This window comes from Trichechus manatus, unplaced genomic scaffold (genome assembly GCF_000243295.1).
Source record: "Trichechus manatus latirostris isolate Lorelei unplaced genomic scaffold, TriManLat1.0 scaffold00065, whole genome shotgun sequence".
Classification (NCBI taxonomy): Eukaryota; Metazoa; Chordata; class Mammalia; order Sirenia; family Trichechidae; genus Trichechus; species Trichechus manatus.
The window spans coordinates 7,820,936-7,836,197 of NW_004444001.1; the positions used below are offsets into that span (position 1 = coordinate 7,820,936).

Here is a 15,262-nt window from a genome sequence, read left to right on the forward strand (position 1 = left end):
AAAAAAAAAAAAAAAAAAAAAAAGCTCTTTGGAGTTCTCAATCATTTTTTAAAGTGTGAAGGAGTCCTGAGGCCAAAAAGCTAGAGAACTGCTGATTAAGAAGATTTTGCGTCTCCCCCAAATAACCACAAACAGAAGATACCTAACCTACCCCTCTGGCTTCATTGACTCTCCTCTAAATCTCAGAACCCCGAATATGAGGAGCATATCTCTATTTAGTTCAGGGGAAGTGTCTGAAATCGTGTGCCTGCTCAGCCCTTAATTTTCGCGGGGCAAGCTTTCTGTCCTCTCTGAGCCTGTCTGTTTTGCAAATATCAAAGGACTAGGGTATTGGACTATATGATGTTCAATATCTTTTCCAGCTCTTAAGATTCTTCTTTCTGTGTCTGCCTGGACTACTAATTTATGTTTAATCTCATGAGAAAACGCGAGATAAAACGAGCTTTGTCGTAATTCCTTGTAAACATCAGGCTGAGGTGCGGAATAAATATTGGGGAAGGCTCCTGCGGGCAGAACGGTGGGTAGCAGAAAGACTTAGTGGCAACTGTCGGCCAGCCCAGCAGCCCCCAAGACACCCATTACCTGCCAAAGGCGATGACACACAGCACCGATAGCTGCTCGCGCCGCCATTTTGCCGTCCGCTCTCCCAGGATCGCTTCCGGGGTCACAGCGGCGTCCTCGGGCCATAGAGTTCGGCAACGACCATAGAGACAGGATTCCGCGCTTTTTGAGGGTGGGACTGAGAATACAGGTGTCTCCCCTGGAGTTGGCGGCCTGGCTCGCCCTGGTCTTGATAATGTTGCTTCAAATCATATCTCGGTGGTCACCAAGGCCATCAATGTTTTCCCTTTTCAAATTGTGTTTGTCCTATGTGGTTCCTGTTTTGTTGGACACAAGCAAAACACGTTCTTGGAAAAACAGTATAACTAAAATATTGACAGTGATTCTCTCTGGGTAATGGAATAATGGTTGATTTATTTTCATATTTCTAAATTTTTCAAAAATTTAACAAAATATATGTTTATTAAAAGAAAAAAGAAAAGTTTACCACTACCATTGTTTCAGGAGTCCCTGGATGGTGCAAACAGTTAAGCAGTTGGCTACTAGCTGAGAGGTTGGAGATTCGAACCCACCTAGAGGTGTCTTGGATGACAGCCCTGGCAGATCTGCTTCTGAAAGGTCACAGCTTTGAAAACCGTATAGGGCAGTTCTACTCTGCACACCTCCAGTCACCATGAATTGGCATCAACCCAAAGGCAACAAACAACAACAAACCATTGAGTTTCTGGCCCAGTCCTGTACCTGATTGCAATAGCCTTCTAGCTATGTACCCTTCCTTCCCCACATCGATTGACTCTCATGTTCTCCAGCCATCCTGCACACCACTGTCCTACCTGTCTTCCTAAATCATTCATTTCATTGTTACTTTAGTATTTCAGAATTTACATTGGCTGACTTCACCTATTACAACAAGCCAAAAGTATTTTGTCTGGTTATTATTGTCCACCATAACTGAGCTGCAACTAAAAGGTTTATAACTGGGATTGGCTATGATAAAAATTTCTTCCATTTGTGCAACTTTCTACGCTTTATTTACCCAAAGTACTTTCATATATGTAGTTTGTCATAACAGAACACTCTGCATGTATAATCATTAAATTAATAAGTAAATCTAACATTATAATCAGTGTTTGAATGCAAATAAATATGGAAGTTTGATTGGTCTCCTCATCTTCCTGGGCCAAGCCATGCCATGTCAAACTAAGCCTATGGGTCTAATGGTTTTGGGTCAGATGTCAACTCATGATGAGTAGCAAAATCAGGTTTTGTCTACAATGGGGCTGTGGACAACCTGTTTTCTTTGGCATGGCATGTAGACTTGGAGAGTGTTCTGAAACTCAGCCTTTCCATCATGGATCTCTCCCCTAACTCCTAAACTTTCAAACATCTAACCTAATGTAGATAAGCAGGAAGCCAATGATTCAAAATAGTTCATACAAGTACACCTTGCTTTATGTTCAGGAAAAACAAAAGTGTGTACCATAAATATTTGTAACTTAAATCACGCTGTTGATTGCACCAGCCTTTCTGTTTTGAAAGACAGCCCTTTTCAAAAGATTTTATCTCTTACATAGGATGACATATGACCCAGCAATCCCAATCCCACGTATATACCCAGAAGTGAAAGCAGTCACTTAAACAGAGAACTGTACACCAGTGTTCCTTGTAGCACTATTCACAATAGCCAAAATATGGAAACAACCGAAATGTCCATCAACAGATGAATGGATAAACAAAATGTGGCATATATGTACAATGGAAGATTACTCAGCCATAAAGAGAAGTGAAGTCCTGATGCATGCCACAACATGGATGAACCCTGAAAACATGCTAAGCAAAATAAGTCAATCGCAAAAGAACAAATAGTGTATGATCTCACTGATATGGAATGAGCAAATATGTAGAAACCAAAGAGTATTAGTAGTTACCAAGGGTAGGAGGAAGGGGAGAAGGGGGAGCATTTTTGCTTAGGGATCATTGAGTTTATATTAATGGTGGTAGAATGATTTGGTGGAATGAATGGTTGCACAACTTGAAGAATGTAATCAATGTCACTACACTATACAAGTAGAAACTGTTGGGGGGAAAAAGGATTTTATCTGTTACATAAAGGAAATAATCAGCCTTTTGGATCTTTTATACAGGAGTAAGTGTGTTCAAAGGATCACTTACGGCTCACTCAGTGTCTTAGTTATCTAGTGCTGCTATAACAGAAATACCACAAATAGATGGCTTTAACAAACAAACTTATTTTCTCACAGTTTAGGAAGCTGAAAGTCTAAAATCAGGGCATCAGTTCTAGGGGAAGGCTTTCTTTCTCTGTCAGCTCTGGAGGAAGGTCCTTGTCTCTTCTGAGCTTCTGCACCTGGGCAATCTTCATGTGGCTTGGCATCCCTCTTCCTCCATCTGTGCTTGCTCTCTTGCCTGTTTCATCTTTTACACCTCAAAAGAGATTGACTCAAGACACACCCTACACTAATCCTGCCTCACTAACATAACAGACAACTCATTCCCCAATGGGATTATAACCACAAGCATAGAGGTTAGGATTTATAACACATATTTTTTGGGGACACAATTCATTGTTTAATACTTAGGAAAATATTATTCAATTCTCTAACATGCCTCTTCCTAATTATATTTTGCTTATATCAATATTAAAACTCATCCACATTCCTAAAGTACACCTCAGCTGGCTGGCTATGGCGTTCAGAATTGCCTTTAGGTAAACCCTAGGTAAACTCACGCGCACACACACACACACATATGCACACAAGCACATCCGGTGGGCTAGAGAGGTAATTAATTTAACAAAGAGTTGCTGAGCACCTGCTGTATATTGCAGTGTATGTGTGGGTGGTGGTGAGGGGATTCAGAATATTAATAAAGCATGACCTTTGCTCTTCCAATAGTGGAACTGAATCAGTTCCCAGGCCCCCATAAGCTCTCTCTAGGTATTAAATTCCTTGGCAAGAAAGAGTCACGTCACAGTCATCTTTCTACACAAGTATATATAATACAGTGTGGAGTAGTGCCTGGTACATGGTGGCTCCAGAGTATTAAATAATGAATATAATATGTGAAAGTCTTGAGATTGAACACCTGGGTCTCCAGAAGCAAAATGAAATGCACATTGCTTCTAGAGGAATAGCTATTTTACTGGGTACATGACTATCTAAAATAAACCCGCTGCTGTCGTGTTGATTCCGACTCATCGCGACCCTATAGATAGCCAAAACTAAAGACACCCAAAGAACTTAGAATATCAAGATCTTGAGCAGGTATGCTCTCACTTAAAGCAAGTTCTGTATGAAATCTAGAATTTCAGATTTCCTCTAAAGCTTGTTTTCAAACATTAAAAAGCAAGCACACTCATTAAAATTTGGAAATGTAGATTTGCAATGCATATAAATCAGGGTGGACAAGGGTTTTGTGGAGGATTTACTGTTAAGATACCTTTATGTGTGTCAGAGTAGAACTGTGCTTCATAGGGTTTTCAGTGGCTGATTTTTCAGATGCAGATTGCCAGGCCTTTCTTCCAAGGTGCCTCTGGGTGGACTCCAACCTCTAACCTTTCAGTTAGCAGCTGAGCACATTAACCATTTGTGGCACCCAGGGGCTGCATGTAATACTGAGCTCCCCTAAATTGCAGTTTGAGTAACATTGCTGGTGGTCGTTGTGTGCCATCCATTTGATTCTGACTCACAGCGACCTTACAGGACAGAGTAGAACTGTCCATAGGGCTTTCTAGGCTGTATATATAGGCTGTAATCTTTACTATGGGAGCAAACTGATAGGTCTTTCTCCCACGGAGCTGCTGGGTGGGTCTGAACTACTAACCTTCCGGTTAGCAGCTGAGTGCTTAACCACTATGCCACCAAGAATCCTCCATAGAGATTACAGTCTAGGAAACCGTATGGGACAGTTCTACTCTGTCACATGGGGCCACTATAAGTCGGAATTGACTTCACAGCACTGGATTTAATCTTTAACTAGGACCAGATTGCCAGGTTTCTTCTCCCACAGAGAGGCTGGTGGATTCAAACCGCCAACCTTTCGGTTAGCGGCCGAGCCCAACTCTTCAGTGGCTCATCCACAGCTTGGGTAGCAGAAACGTGTGTCCTAGCCTCCAGCGTAGGTGGGCACTTTGATGAACATTGTCCGATCAACAGACCTCCAAACAGGTCTACAGAAACCAACCAACAGGTACATTAGCCATTTATGCAGCACTGAGAAGTCATTTCAGTGGCTAGAAAGAAGGAATATTTAAGCCAAATGAAACTCAAAAAGGTAATATTTTATTTTCAGAGCAGCTGATGCAATATTGAATCAGGTTTTCACAAATAAATATGACAGTGTCTATTTGGTTACATCTCTATTTGATGAATGCCCACCTATAGGAACTGAAATAAATTTCTGAGGCGGCTAACGGCTAATGACTGGAACCTTTTAAGCTAAATCCTCCTGGTTCTCTTTCTGAAAAAGTATCATGTTAAACTTAAAAAAAAAAAAACAACCTCATCACTCAGGGGGGAAAACAACCTGGAATGCCCCAGTTTTTTGTTTTTTCTTTTTAAAGGAATGCACCTTTTTAGGACAAGTCTATAAAACATCTTTATTTATTTGTTACATATGATGTTTAAATATAACTTTGCTTTCAAGCTTCAATTTTTTTTAAACCCCTGGTAAAATAAGACTTTTGTTTCATCTTAACAAAAACTGACCTAGGAAGAAACATTTTTAGCAAAATGTTATTATAAAATTCACTAGAAAATACTGTCCTCTTTTTTTGCCAAAATGTTACATAAAATCCTTATTAAAAATACACACATTACAAAAGAAAAATTATGAATACGCTATACATAGTGCGCTTGATATGAACCAAGGGACCTGCATTCCGGGAAAATACAGTTAAGCACACTGGATATTATGATGTCAACTTATAATAGTGCAAATGTGAATAAATTACATCCTGAAATGGGGAGGCATGCAAGTCAGTCACTGAGAATAGAACATAACGAAGGCAGAACAGGAAGCAATCACAACCACTTTTTAAAAATGTTTTCGTTTTTATTACATTAAGTTTTTTTTTTCAAAAATACTTTTCTTTACAATAGAACTCCTAGAAAATATTTACACCCTTCCTCTAATAAAATATAACAGCAGTTAAATATATTTGAAAATAAGACAGGTTTTTCCATAAAATATATCTGTTAACTTTTTATATACAAGCTTTCTCAAAGAGATCTAAATTTCACTAATGAAAAACCATTTGATAGTCAACAGTAACCGTGTTGAAGACATTAACCATTAGAAAGGAAAGTTCTTTGGGGTGGGGTGGGGTCGCGGGCTAAAACACAACACATACATGCAGGCAGAATCATTTCAGAAAAAAAAAAAGTGCAATATTTTACTACAAAGTCAATTCGTTAAGATGATATTGTCAAGAAATACTAATTCAGGAAATCGAACTGTCTCATTAAGGAGGAGTTCTTTGGTTATCTCAGGTCAAAAATCCTTACACTGTACTGCACAAAAATTAAAATTGAATTGTGCATTTTATTTTTACCTTGGCAATTCAGTTTATTTTTAATGTTTAAAACCAGAACAGCTGGGCAAATCTCTAAACAGAAGAAACACATTTGTTTTATAAACATTCTTCTGGGTGTTTGCTCCTTTGATAGATAAGCTCCCATAGACCCAGGAACTGAACCATTCCGGAGTGACTCCCAGACACCAGTTAAGTGGAGGGAAGTGGTCACGGTGGCCGACTCTATCTGCATCAGCTGACAATATGACAGCTGGAATGGTTCTGTAATAGTTCTGCCATAAAGTTGATGTCTACCGTCAAGGCGAGTTCTTAACTCAAAAACGCTTAGATAAAACACAGGATATAATAACCTGTCTAAAATGCCAGCAAATAAAACTTTTTTTTTTCCTAAAGATGAGGGAAACCTCCAGAAGCTATTTTCTGAAAACAGAAAGACTGAAAAGATTCTTTTCTTCTGTCCATGGCTTTCCTGAGATTCCAAGAACACCGCCCATGTGGGGCCACTGTCGGCCACAGCTGACTGCCTGATGAGGATGTCCTGATGCTTTTGCAGTGTCAAACTTAAAAAAATGCTCCTTGGGTCCTACCCTCATGCTTCTGCTGATAATTCTAATGTTGAGCTATTAACCTGCCAGCCAAGTAGCCCAGCATGATCACCGCACTTAAACAGAGCTGGGGAACAAGCCTACCTGGGCTGGGGCAAGGCCTGAAAACATCTGCTCCAGATGTCACGGGCACTAACGTTGAAGGGGCAGCGGTGAGAGGCAAGGTCTTCTCTGTGCTGGGGCAGCGCCTGCCTAACAGTGGGCTAGATCAGTCTGATTCAGTCAGAAGCCTGAGCTAAATGACATTTTTGAAGGATTACAGGTCTATTACCTTCAAGTAGAAAACAGCAACCCTGCTGACAGGGACAGGAAGAGACAAAGTTATGCAGCTTGGAGAATTCTAGAAGTGCTTTGGTAAATGATGTGTAATGAATACATTCATTGTCTGAATGCAAACATGGTAGCTAAAGGGGTATCTGAAGCTATTTTTGCTGGCTTTCAATGCTATTTCCCTTGTATTTGCAATCCCTTCGTTAGAAAACCCTTTCTCACAGCTAGTGTCAAGGTTAACCAGTCCAGCGTTTATGAATTTCAGCAAAATCCTAGCAAATGAGGTTTCACAGTACTTCCAAATGGCACAAAGTAATTTCAGAACCCCAATGACCATTAATAGTGCTGCAAAAAAGGAGCAGACTCTTGGATCTTGTCTTTGGGCAAAAGAATACTTCTTGGCATTCTAGGTACTTCAATGTGTGGCCCTCATCCACCCTCCCTAAAAACAAAACCCACCCTCTACAGCCCTGGCTGTAATAATAGTCGGGGTTATTTTACCCAGGAGGGGTCTCCAGTTAGCTCTCACTGAAACACAGCTCTGCCAGCGCATGATTCGGAGCTGACCACAGGAACATGGGAAAGGCCACGTCTGCCCTACAAACCAGGTCCTTGGAAAGTCACTGCTGGGGAAGTGATGGCCTACGGTCATGCAGTGCTCCGTTGCTGTGAATAGGTCATTAAAGGACTGGCCAGGTAGAGTGAAAGTCGATTTTTCAGGTTTGGTCAACTCCTCGGACGATGATGTATGTGCTAGAGGAAAGCTGTGGAATGTGAGGGCTTGCTTTAGCCAGTGGAAAGCTATCCCTTGCACAGTCTCCTGGCAAAGATACCAGGTTCATTGCAAACTACAGAACAAACTCAGAACAGAATAAAAATAACTCTTTGTGGGAAAGGACGGCCCAAGGCCTCAGGACAGAGGGGGGAGTCTGCTTCACACACACACACACACACACACACACACACACACACTCACAGCAAGCTTTGGGATAAAAGGCAACCAGGATGGTGGACATCTGAAAGCAAATGGAACACGGACGTCAGGTTCATTACCTGCCAGGAATGATTGCAGGAGAATGCAGCCCAGATGAAACACCTCTTAAAGATATTTGTGCCAATTATTTATTCCCCCCAAACCTCCCCCAACCAACAAAACTTTTTTTTTTTTTTTTTAAATAAAAGGAAAAGAAACTGGATTTTTTTTTCTAAACCTGAATAAAATGACCACTTTTTAAACAGGTAGTTTAAAATGGTTACAAAACAAGCAGGCAGTCCAGGTTTCCTGATTAATGAAGACGTAGGCCGTGGTTTCCACTGTCTCTAAGCGTCAAGGGGCTTTATAGTTCCGTGTCGCCCTGAAGCAAAACTGAATCTTGATCATCCAAGAGGAGATCGGTATCCACGACCTCAGCCTCTTCCATAACACCTCCTAACTGCTGGACCACGTCGTCATCCAGGATGTCCACGTCCTTCATGGGCTTGATCAAGCTCAGCTGGTCCAGGGGCAGCAGCCCCGGCCCCCCCACCGGCCCTGTAGTCCTCTCGATGGTGGCTGCCATTTCAGCCGCGAAAGCCGCTTTCTGAGCCTTTTGCCTCTGCTGTTCCTCCTGCTGCCTGTGGGTTTTCATGTGCGCGTTTCGGCTTTTGATCTTGAAGAAGACCCTAAAAATGAAGAAAAAGAGGTATGTGAAATTGAGGAGGAGATAAGAGTTCTTGGAAATCAGGGCATCTTATAGGGAACGGGGTTGGATGCCTGGTTTGGAGGGACTTTGCCAGAGTCCCCGCTCCTCAGCTCTGAGGAGCTCCTCCCCGTGACCTGTCACCGACCCCTCGCCTTTTTAAGAAAAGGGGATGGACAGGAACACATTGATGGAGCCATCAGGCTTCCTTCCTGTTACAATGGAGGATGAATTCTCAAAGGCTGTCCTGTCCATCTGGAGGGCATGCCTTTCCTCCTCCTTCAGTTTCACCCTGGTCCTCGCCATCACTAACCACCCCTCTCGACTGGAGACTCCCCCAATCATGCCAACAAGCTCTGAGGGCCCCCATCATCCACCTCTGTCTCCTGCTCCAGTTCTTTCACAGCCCAAAGTCTTGAAGGATCAGCCTGCACTTACTCGGTGTGCCACACTTTCTCTTCAACCCTCTCCCATTGGTCTCAGGTCCCTTCCACCCTCAATCCAATTGTTCTTCTCAAAGTCACCAATAACTCTGTGAGGCCAGATCCAATGGGCCCTTGTCTCTCTTCATTATACTTGACTTCTGAGCCGCACCCACCTCAGTCGACCACTTCTTTTCACCTGAGACCCCTTCTTGCTAGCCATCATATTGTCATCATTTCCCGTTTACTTTAGACTAAAATAATGGTTCTCAAGTGAGGGTGATTTTGCCCTCCCAGGGGACATCCGGCAATGCCTGGAGATACTTTTAGTTGTCACAACTGGGGGGAGGTACAACTGGCATCCAGTGGGTAGAGGCCAGGGATGCTGCTAAACATCCTACAATACAAAGGACGGCCCCTCCCCTAGATAAAGAATTATCAGGTCCAAACTATCAAGATTATTGAAGCTGTGTTGAAGCTGGGATAAAAGGATATCACATTTTGGGGATTAATTTTCTAGACCACAGGTCTGCAACCTGTGACCAGCAGGCCAAATCCAGCCTATTGCTTGCGTTTGTAAGAAATGTGTTACTGGGACACAGCCATGTCTGTTCACTTATGTACGGTCTGTGGCTGCTTTTGCAGTGCAGTGGCAAGAGCTGAGTTGTTGTGACAGGGACAGTATGGCTTGCAAAACCTAAAATATCTATTATCTAGACCTTTTTCAGAAAAAAAGTTTGCCGATACATGTGGGATTCTCTGCTTATGGGGAGAGGGTGTTGTAAATACTTTATATTCACTCCTGAGCCCATAAAAGAAGAAAAATCACACTGGTTTTTTAGACCGAGTCAAACAGATTGGTGAATCACAATTCTACTTGGGCGTGCTGAAAACTGTTTCATGTAAAGAACATAATTTCAGCAGGTAAAAGAGGCATTCTGTGAAAATTTGTCTAATACTATTCCTAGTCTGGAGCCCTGGTGGCCCAGTGGTTAAGCTACAGTGGCTAACCAAAAGGCTGGTGGTTTGAATCTACCAGCCGCTCCTTGGAAATCCTATGGGGCAGTTCTACTCTGTCCTATAGGGTTGCTATGGGTTGGAACAGACTCAATGGCAACAGATCTGTTTGTTTTGGTTTTCTATTCTGGGAAACCACAGAAAATATTTCTGTTTTCCATAAAATCTTAGCTGGAGTTATGGTAGAAAAATGTCCCAAGCAACACAAAACAATAACAAGGAATACATTTAATGGATGCCACTGAAAGACAGCCAGAAAGCTCTAAATACTAATTTTTGTTTGCTAAAATGTCCTTCGTCTCCACCTGGTGGAATAAGAAGTTGTAGCCTGTGTGAGCTCAGGGAGCGGAAGATGCTGGCTCCTCTCTGAGGAAACGGGGAAGACCCCAATGCCCCCACACTTCTACCCTAGGGCTAACAGGTGGGAGTTAATGGACAGTCAGCTGTGGTGGTTTCATTATTTCAAGAAATAAACCTAATGATCATTCTGGGGGCTGCATTTCCTCTGTGGTTCAGTCAACATGTCGTGGGTGGTGACATGAAGATGATGTCATGTCTGGGCTCTGGACGATGTCAGGGCACAGAAGAGCGGACAGATGCTTGAATTTTATTTCTCCCGTCCTATGCGTCCCGGAGTGGAAGAGAGCCCCTCTGATGACGTGACATGTCGCTAGTTCCAATTCACATTGGCGGGTGCCACCTAACAGAGTTGAGCTTTCTCAGAGCACAGGCCCTGGGGCCAGCCTGCACATTTGTTTTTGTTTTTAAAACATTTATTTTTACTTTATTTGTACTAATCATGTTTTATCTCACTAAATCCTCCCAACAATGCCAGGAGGTAGGTACTAATATTGCCCCACATTTGACAGATGAAGAGGTAGGACCAGGATGTGAACTGCAGACATTCTGACTCCAAAGTCCAGCTTCCTAATCATTGCCCTATACTGCCTGCATGGTTTGAGCTCCCACTCTGCCACTCATTTGCTGCACACTTTGGCAAGCAGCTTAACCTTTCTGTCCCTCAGTTTCTCCACTTGTAAAAAGGAAGCTACTAATAGTACCTACCTCAAAGGATTATTTTAAAGGTTAAATTAATCAGTATCTGTAAAAATCCTTTAGAACAATGCCAGGCACATAATGAGTACCTGATAAATGGCAACTACTATTAAGTTGTCTGACTTAATCTATGAAGATGTATATTATACATTGAGGTCCCAGGTGGCTTGGCTCATATAACTAGGGATTGTTTTCTTGGCAGAGTTTCAGCAGCTACCTGGTGGGCAGGTAACATTTCTCTTCACATTTGAGGGACTGGAAGAGAAATTCAGCAAGGCTTCCAAAGGATGTCACCCATGACAATGTCATACGTCTCCAAGTCTGGCAGGCTCACTGAGAATTAAACCGGACTTCTATACTGGATGCAGCAAGGAGGGGACTGTGCACCTTAGCATCAGTGAGCTCACCTTTACCATTTATTTCCTACCTAAATAAACAAGCAAATCAAAACTGACAGGATAGAGCAGTGGAAGGAGCTCAGGCTCTGCATTCAGACAAAACTGGGTTCAAATCTCAGCTCTGCTCTTTGCTGGCAGCGTGACCTGCGGCAAGTTGTTTTGCCTAACTTCCAACTTCCTTGTTAGGGATAAAGAAACGGCACTTTTAAGGAGGATAAAAACAGTATTTGTCTGTCGTGTGAGGATTAAATGAGTTCATGCACATAACATATATCACATAATAAGCGCTCAGTAAATGTTAGCTATTATTATTACTACCCACTGTCAATTTCTCCCCCTTAGTTGCTGTTTTAAATTATTCCTATAAGGGAAGTGATGGCGAATAGGTTTTATCTCATGTATGAACTCTGCTCAATTAGCTGTGCCACAATGAAAAGGATTCTGAAGGCCTGTCTTAACGTGGCAGCAAAGAGTGCGGTGACTGATCAGTAGTGCCTGCCCTGGGCACAGGAATGAGCAGTGGAGGAGGTAGGAGTGTCCCGTACAGGCCATTCCTGCTATAGAAAGTTCCTGATTAGGTGCTTAGGGATGCAAAGACAGTGACTATGGGTTGGGCGTGAAGGAAAGAAGTGCGAATCGGAGTCTCACCCACCATTTCCAGAAAAGAATAAACTTCTGCCGCAAGAGGTTCACTTGTCTGAAAATGTCCATCCTTACCAAGCTATAAGACATCAGAATGGCCACATTCTGAGTCAGAGACAAGGTCCGCCCACCCTGAGGCACCACAGAGCCTCAAGGATGGTATGAGGGTGAGTTCGGAGAGTCAGGGTTCTCTTCCTAGCTGAAGAAACCTTAGAATATCTTGGGCCTGGCCCCCACAGAGCAACGATCTGTCACAAGCTTAGACTCCGTCCCAGGTCCAGTTTCACCTACTTGCCACACTCCTTGCAGGGGAAGACGGTGGTGGGGTCCGTCTCGCCGCTGGTGGTGCTGTGAGAAGGGGAGCTCTTCACAGAGCAGTACCCGCTCTGCGCACCGCCAGACTTCTGCTTCCCAGAGGGGACGGCTCCCCGGGCTTTGGCCACCTGGTTGGTGCCTCCGTGGATGCGGGCGTGGCCATTCAGTGCCTGTCGGGAGCTGAACACCTGGGGAAGAAAGGGAGTGACATGACATCTACAGTCCTGAAAAGGAAATTAGGGTTATTAGTTACTTAATGGTAAAACATGGGATACTTGAAACAGCGTATAATGACAGGGCGCAGGGTTTTATATAACTTTGGGCATAATGTCACAGAAAGTAGAGATCCAATATCACAACCACAAATGCCGTACCAACAAAAACACCCCAATCACTGTTATAACCAGAAGACAGACGATGTGGCATACTGCAGAGGACAAAGCTCCAATCTAGAAGTCAAGAGACCAGGGTCTAGATCCAGCTCTGTCATAACTACCAGGGAGGCCATTGGGCCATTTCCCTCTGACACCTCAGTTTTTCCACGTGTAAAATGAAGGGGTTGGACTGGCCTTCAAAATTATTTTAAGCTGAGAACTAGCCCCCACTTTTCTTTCCTCTCTCCCTCCTGCCCTCCTTCCTTCACTGCCAACAAATCAAGTCTTAAACTCCAAAGCCCAATATATAAGACAGTTCAAAGCAGGGGTACTCTGGTTGTATGGAGACAGCACCCCATAACTGAGCCTGCTTGCTCAGCTCTATCTCCCCCAGGAGGCCAGATACACTGGTTAGCTGCTCTGGCATATTTTATGTATTATGTCTAAGTCCCAACCCACTGTTGGAGCAATGGTTTAGACCCCACAATTTTACAGGATGATAAAAAGGGTAAGGAGTTGGACAGTCGTCTGACGCTTGCCAAAAAGCAAGGTTTCTCCACCTGGTACTACTGACATTTTGGGCTGGATAATTCTTTGTCGTGGGGGACTGTATTGGCAGCATCCCTGGCCTCTACCCACCAGATGCCAGTAGCATCTCCCCAGTTATGACAACCAAAAATGTCTCTAGACATTGCCGAACGTCCCCTGGGGGACAAAATCACTCCCAGTTGAGAACCGGTGCTGCCAAGGGATGTACTCCACCCTCTTGAAGTCCCAAAGCACTAACTTCTAGTTCATTAAACTAATTGGCTAAATGGAGTGCCCACAGAGCTGTCCACCTGGAGGTGGTTGCTCTCTGTTAACTTCATAAAGCTTGTTTATTCTATTTCAGGGGAAAAAAAAATATTGCTGATTTAGTAACCTTATCCTCCATCATTGGGCAAAGAATAAAACCAACATGCTTTTTTCCTTGTGATTTTTAAAAGTCATTAAAAACACATCCATCTTCTTGCCAAGTATTTCCGATTGGGACAAGTAAAAGATGACTTCCCACTCAGTAAAAAATTGACTGTACACCAAAACCGGGTATTGAGGAGGCATCCAATTTCTGAACAAGTTCACCGATAAACACTGTCGTTTAAGACACATCTTACTGATCCCTGAAGTGTGCTATACAAAATGGCACTGATGGAGTGAAGCATCCATTAAACATCAAAGATGGAAACAAGCTAGCAGTTTCTTATGTTCTCTTGAAAGTGAATGCAAAATGTGTATTGCTTTTTTTTTTTTAACCTTTTCCATTTTTTTCTTCACTATATAAATCAAGTGAATACCTGCTTTAGGATCTAAATATTTTAAAAGCGTACTGCTTTCTTTATTGAAGTGACAGACTTAACAAGCAGCACCCAGTAAGCTCTGGACAACAGCAGTGTCCTATATAATGAACAAATGACAACAAGAGCGCTAGTGTGAGGAAAATGGGGCTTCTTATGGAAAAAAGCCACATTCTCATTTTTTGGGTAATATCTCTAGAACTTGCCTATACAGGTGTGCCTGGCTTTAAGAAACTCTATTTGGCAAAAGCTCACCAATTCACTCTGTCTATTGGCAGAGAGGAAGGTTTTGAATTCAAGCTGAGACGAGTCCAAAGCAAGATCCGTTAATATACACGAGGCCAGTAGACTCAGCAAGGACTTCCTTTAGTGATAAGAATGATCAGTCTATGAATTAGTTTTAATTAACTAACGATGCTTCTAAAGTATTTGAAAAATACTAGGTTAAGTAATTACACAGACCCCCCCTTTCAGTTTTTTTTACATGATGAATGTGCCTAGTAAGTCTTTTTATTTTCACATAGAGTACTCAAAGATAAAGTTTGTCTAAATCTTTGTAACAACTTTCTGAAATTTTAAATTAGTGGCATAAGAATCAGGAACACTTTATGGAATATGAAATGTGAAAATCGTCCAGACAGGTGAAACTGCAGGGGGGTAGGGGTGATAAATAGCTATGTTATTAAAACATAATCTTTCTTCGTGGGTGCCCCTAGTGCATTTAAACGCATGTTTATGTGGCTTGACTTGTCTGACACAGTCCAGAGGAGTGGAGAAGCACCAAGAAGCGTGGACAGAAAGTTCGGGAAGTCAATGACACTGCAAAGACATCGTAACGGCAGTGAAGGTCTCCAAGTCACACACTTCTTATGGGCAGGGACCTCCTTTGTGTCCCCAGAGCACCCAACATAGTGCTTGACACAGAACATACACTCCATAAATCTTCGTTGGCCTAATGAATAAGTAAATGGATGAAAGAAAGAAAACAATGCGAATGTCTGAATTGTTTAACTGAACCCTTTCTAAAAGGCATGGTCT

At 42.7% G+C, this 15,262-nt stretch overlaps 2 protein-coding genes across 2 annotated transcripts in view; both read right to left on the minus strand.

The window, feature by feature from the left end:
- Positions 1-683, minus strand: part of MRPS10 (mitochondrial ribosomal protein S10) — a 12,275-nt gene extending 11,592 nt beyond the window's left edge. Inside the window, exon 1 of the mRNA XM_004379557.2 lies at positions 583-683. Coding sequence (XP_004379614.1) covers positions 583-630 — 48 coding nt within the window. The 5' untranslated portion in view covers positions 631-683. The remainder of the gene's footprint in view (positions 1-582) is intronic.
- Positions 684-8,131: 7,448 nt separating this feature from the next.
- Positions 8,132-15,262, minus strand: part of TRERF1 (transcriptional regulating factor 1) — a 93,914-nt gene continuing 86,783 nt past the window's right edge. The window contains exons 15-16 of the mRNA XM_023734205.1: positions 12,493-12,704; positions 8,132-8,649 (exon numbers count right to left, since the gene is read on the minus strand). Of these exons, the coding sequence (XP_023589973.1) occupies positions 8,325-8,649; positions 12,493-12,704 (537 nt within the window). The 3' untranslated portion in view covers positions 8,132-8,324. The remainder of the gene's footprint in view (positions 8,650-12,492; positions 12,705-15,262) is intronic.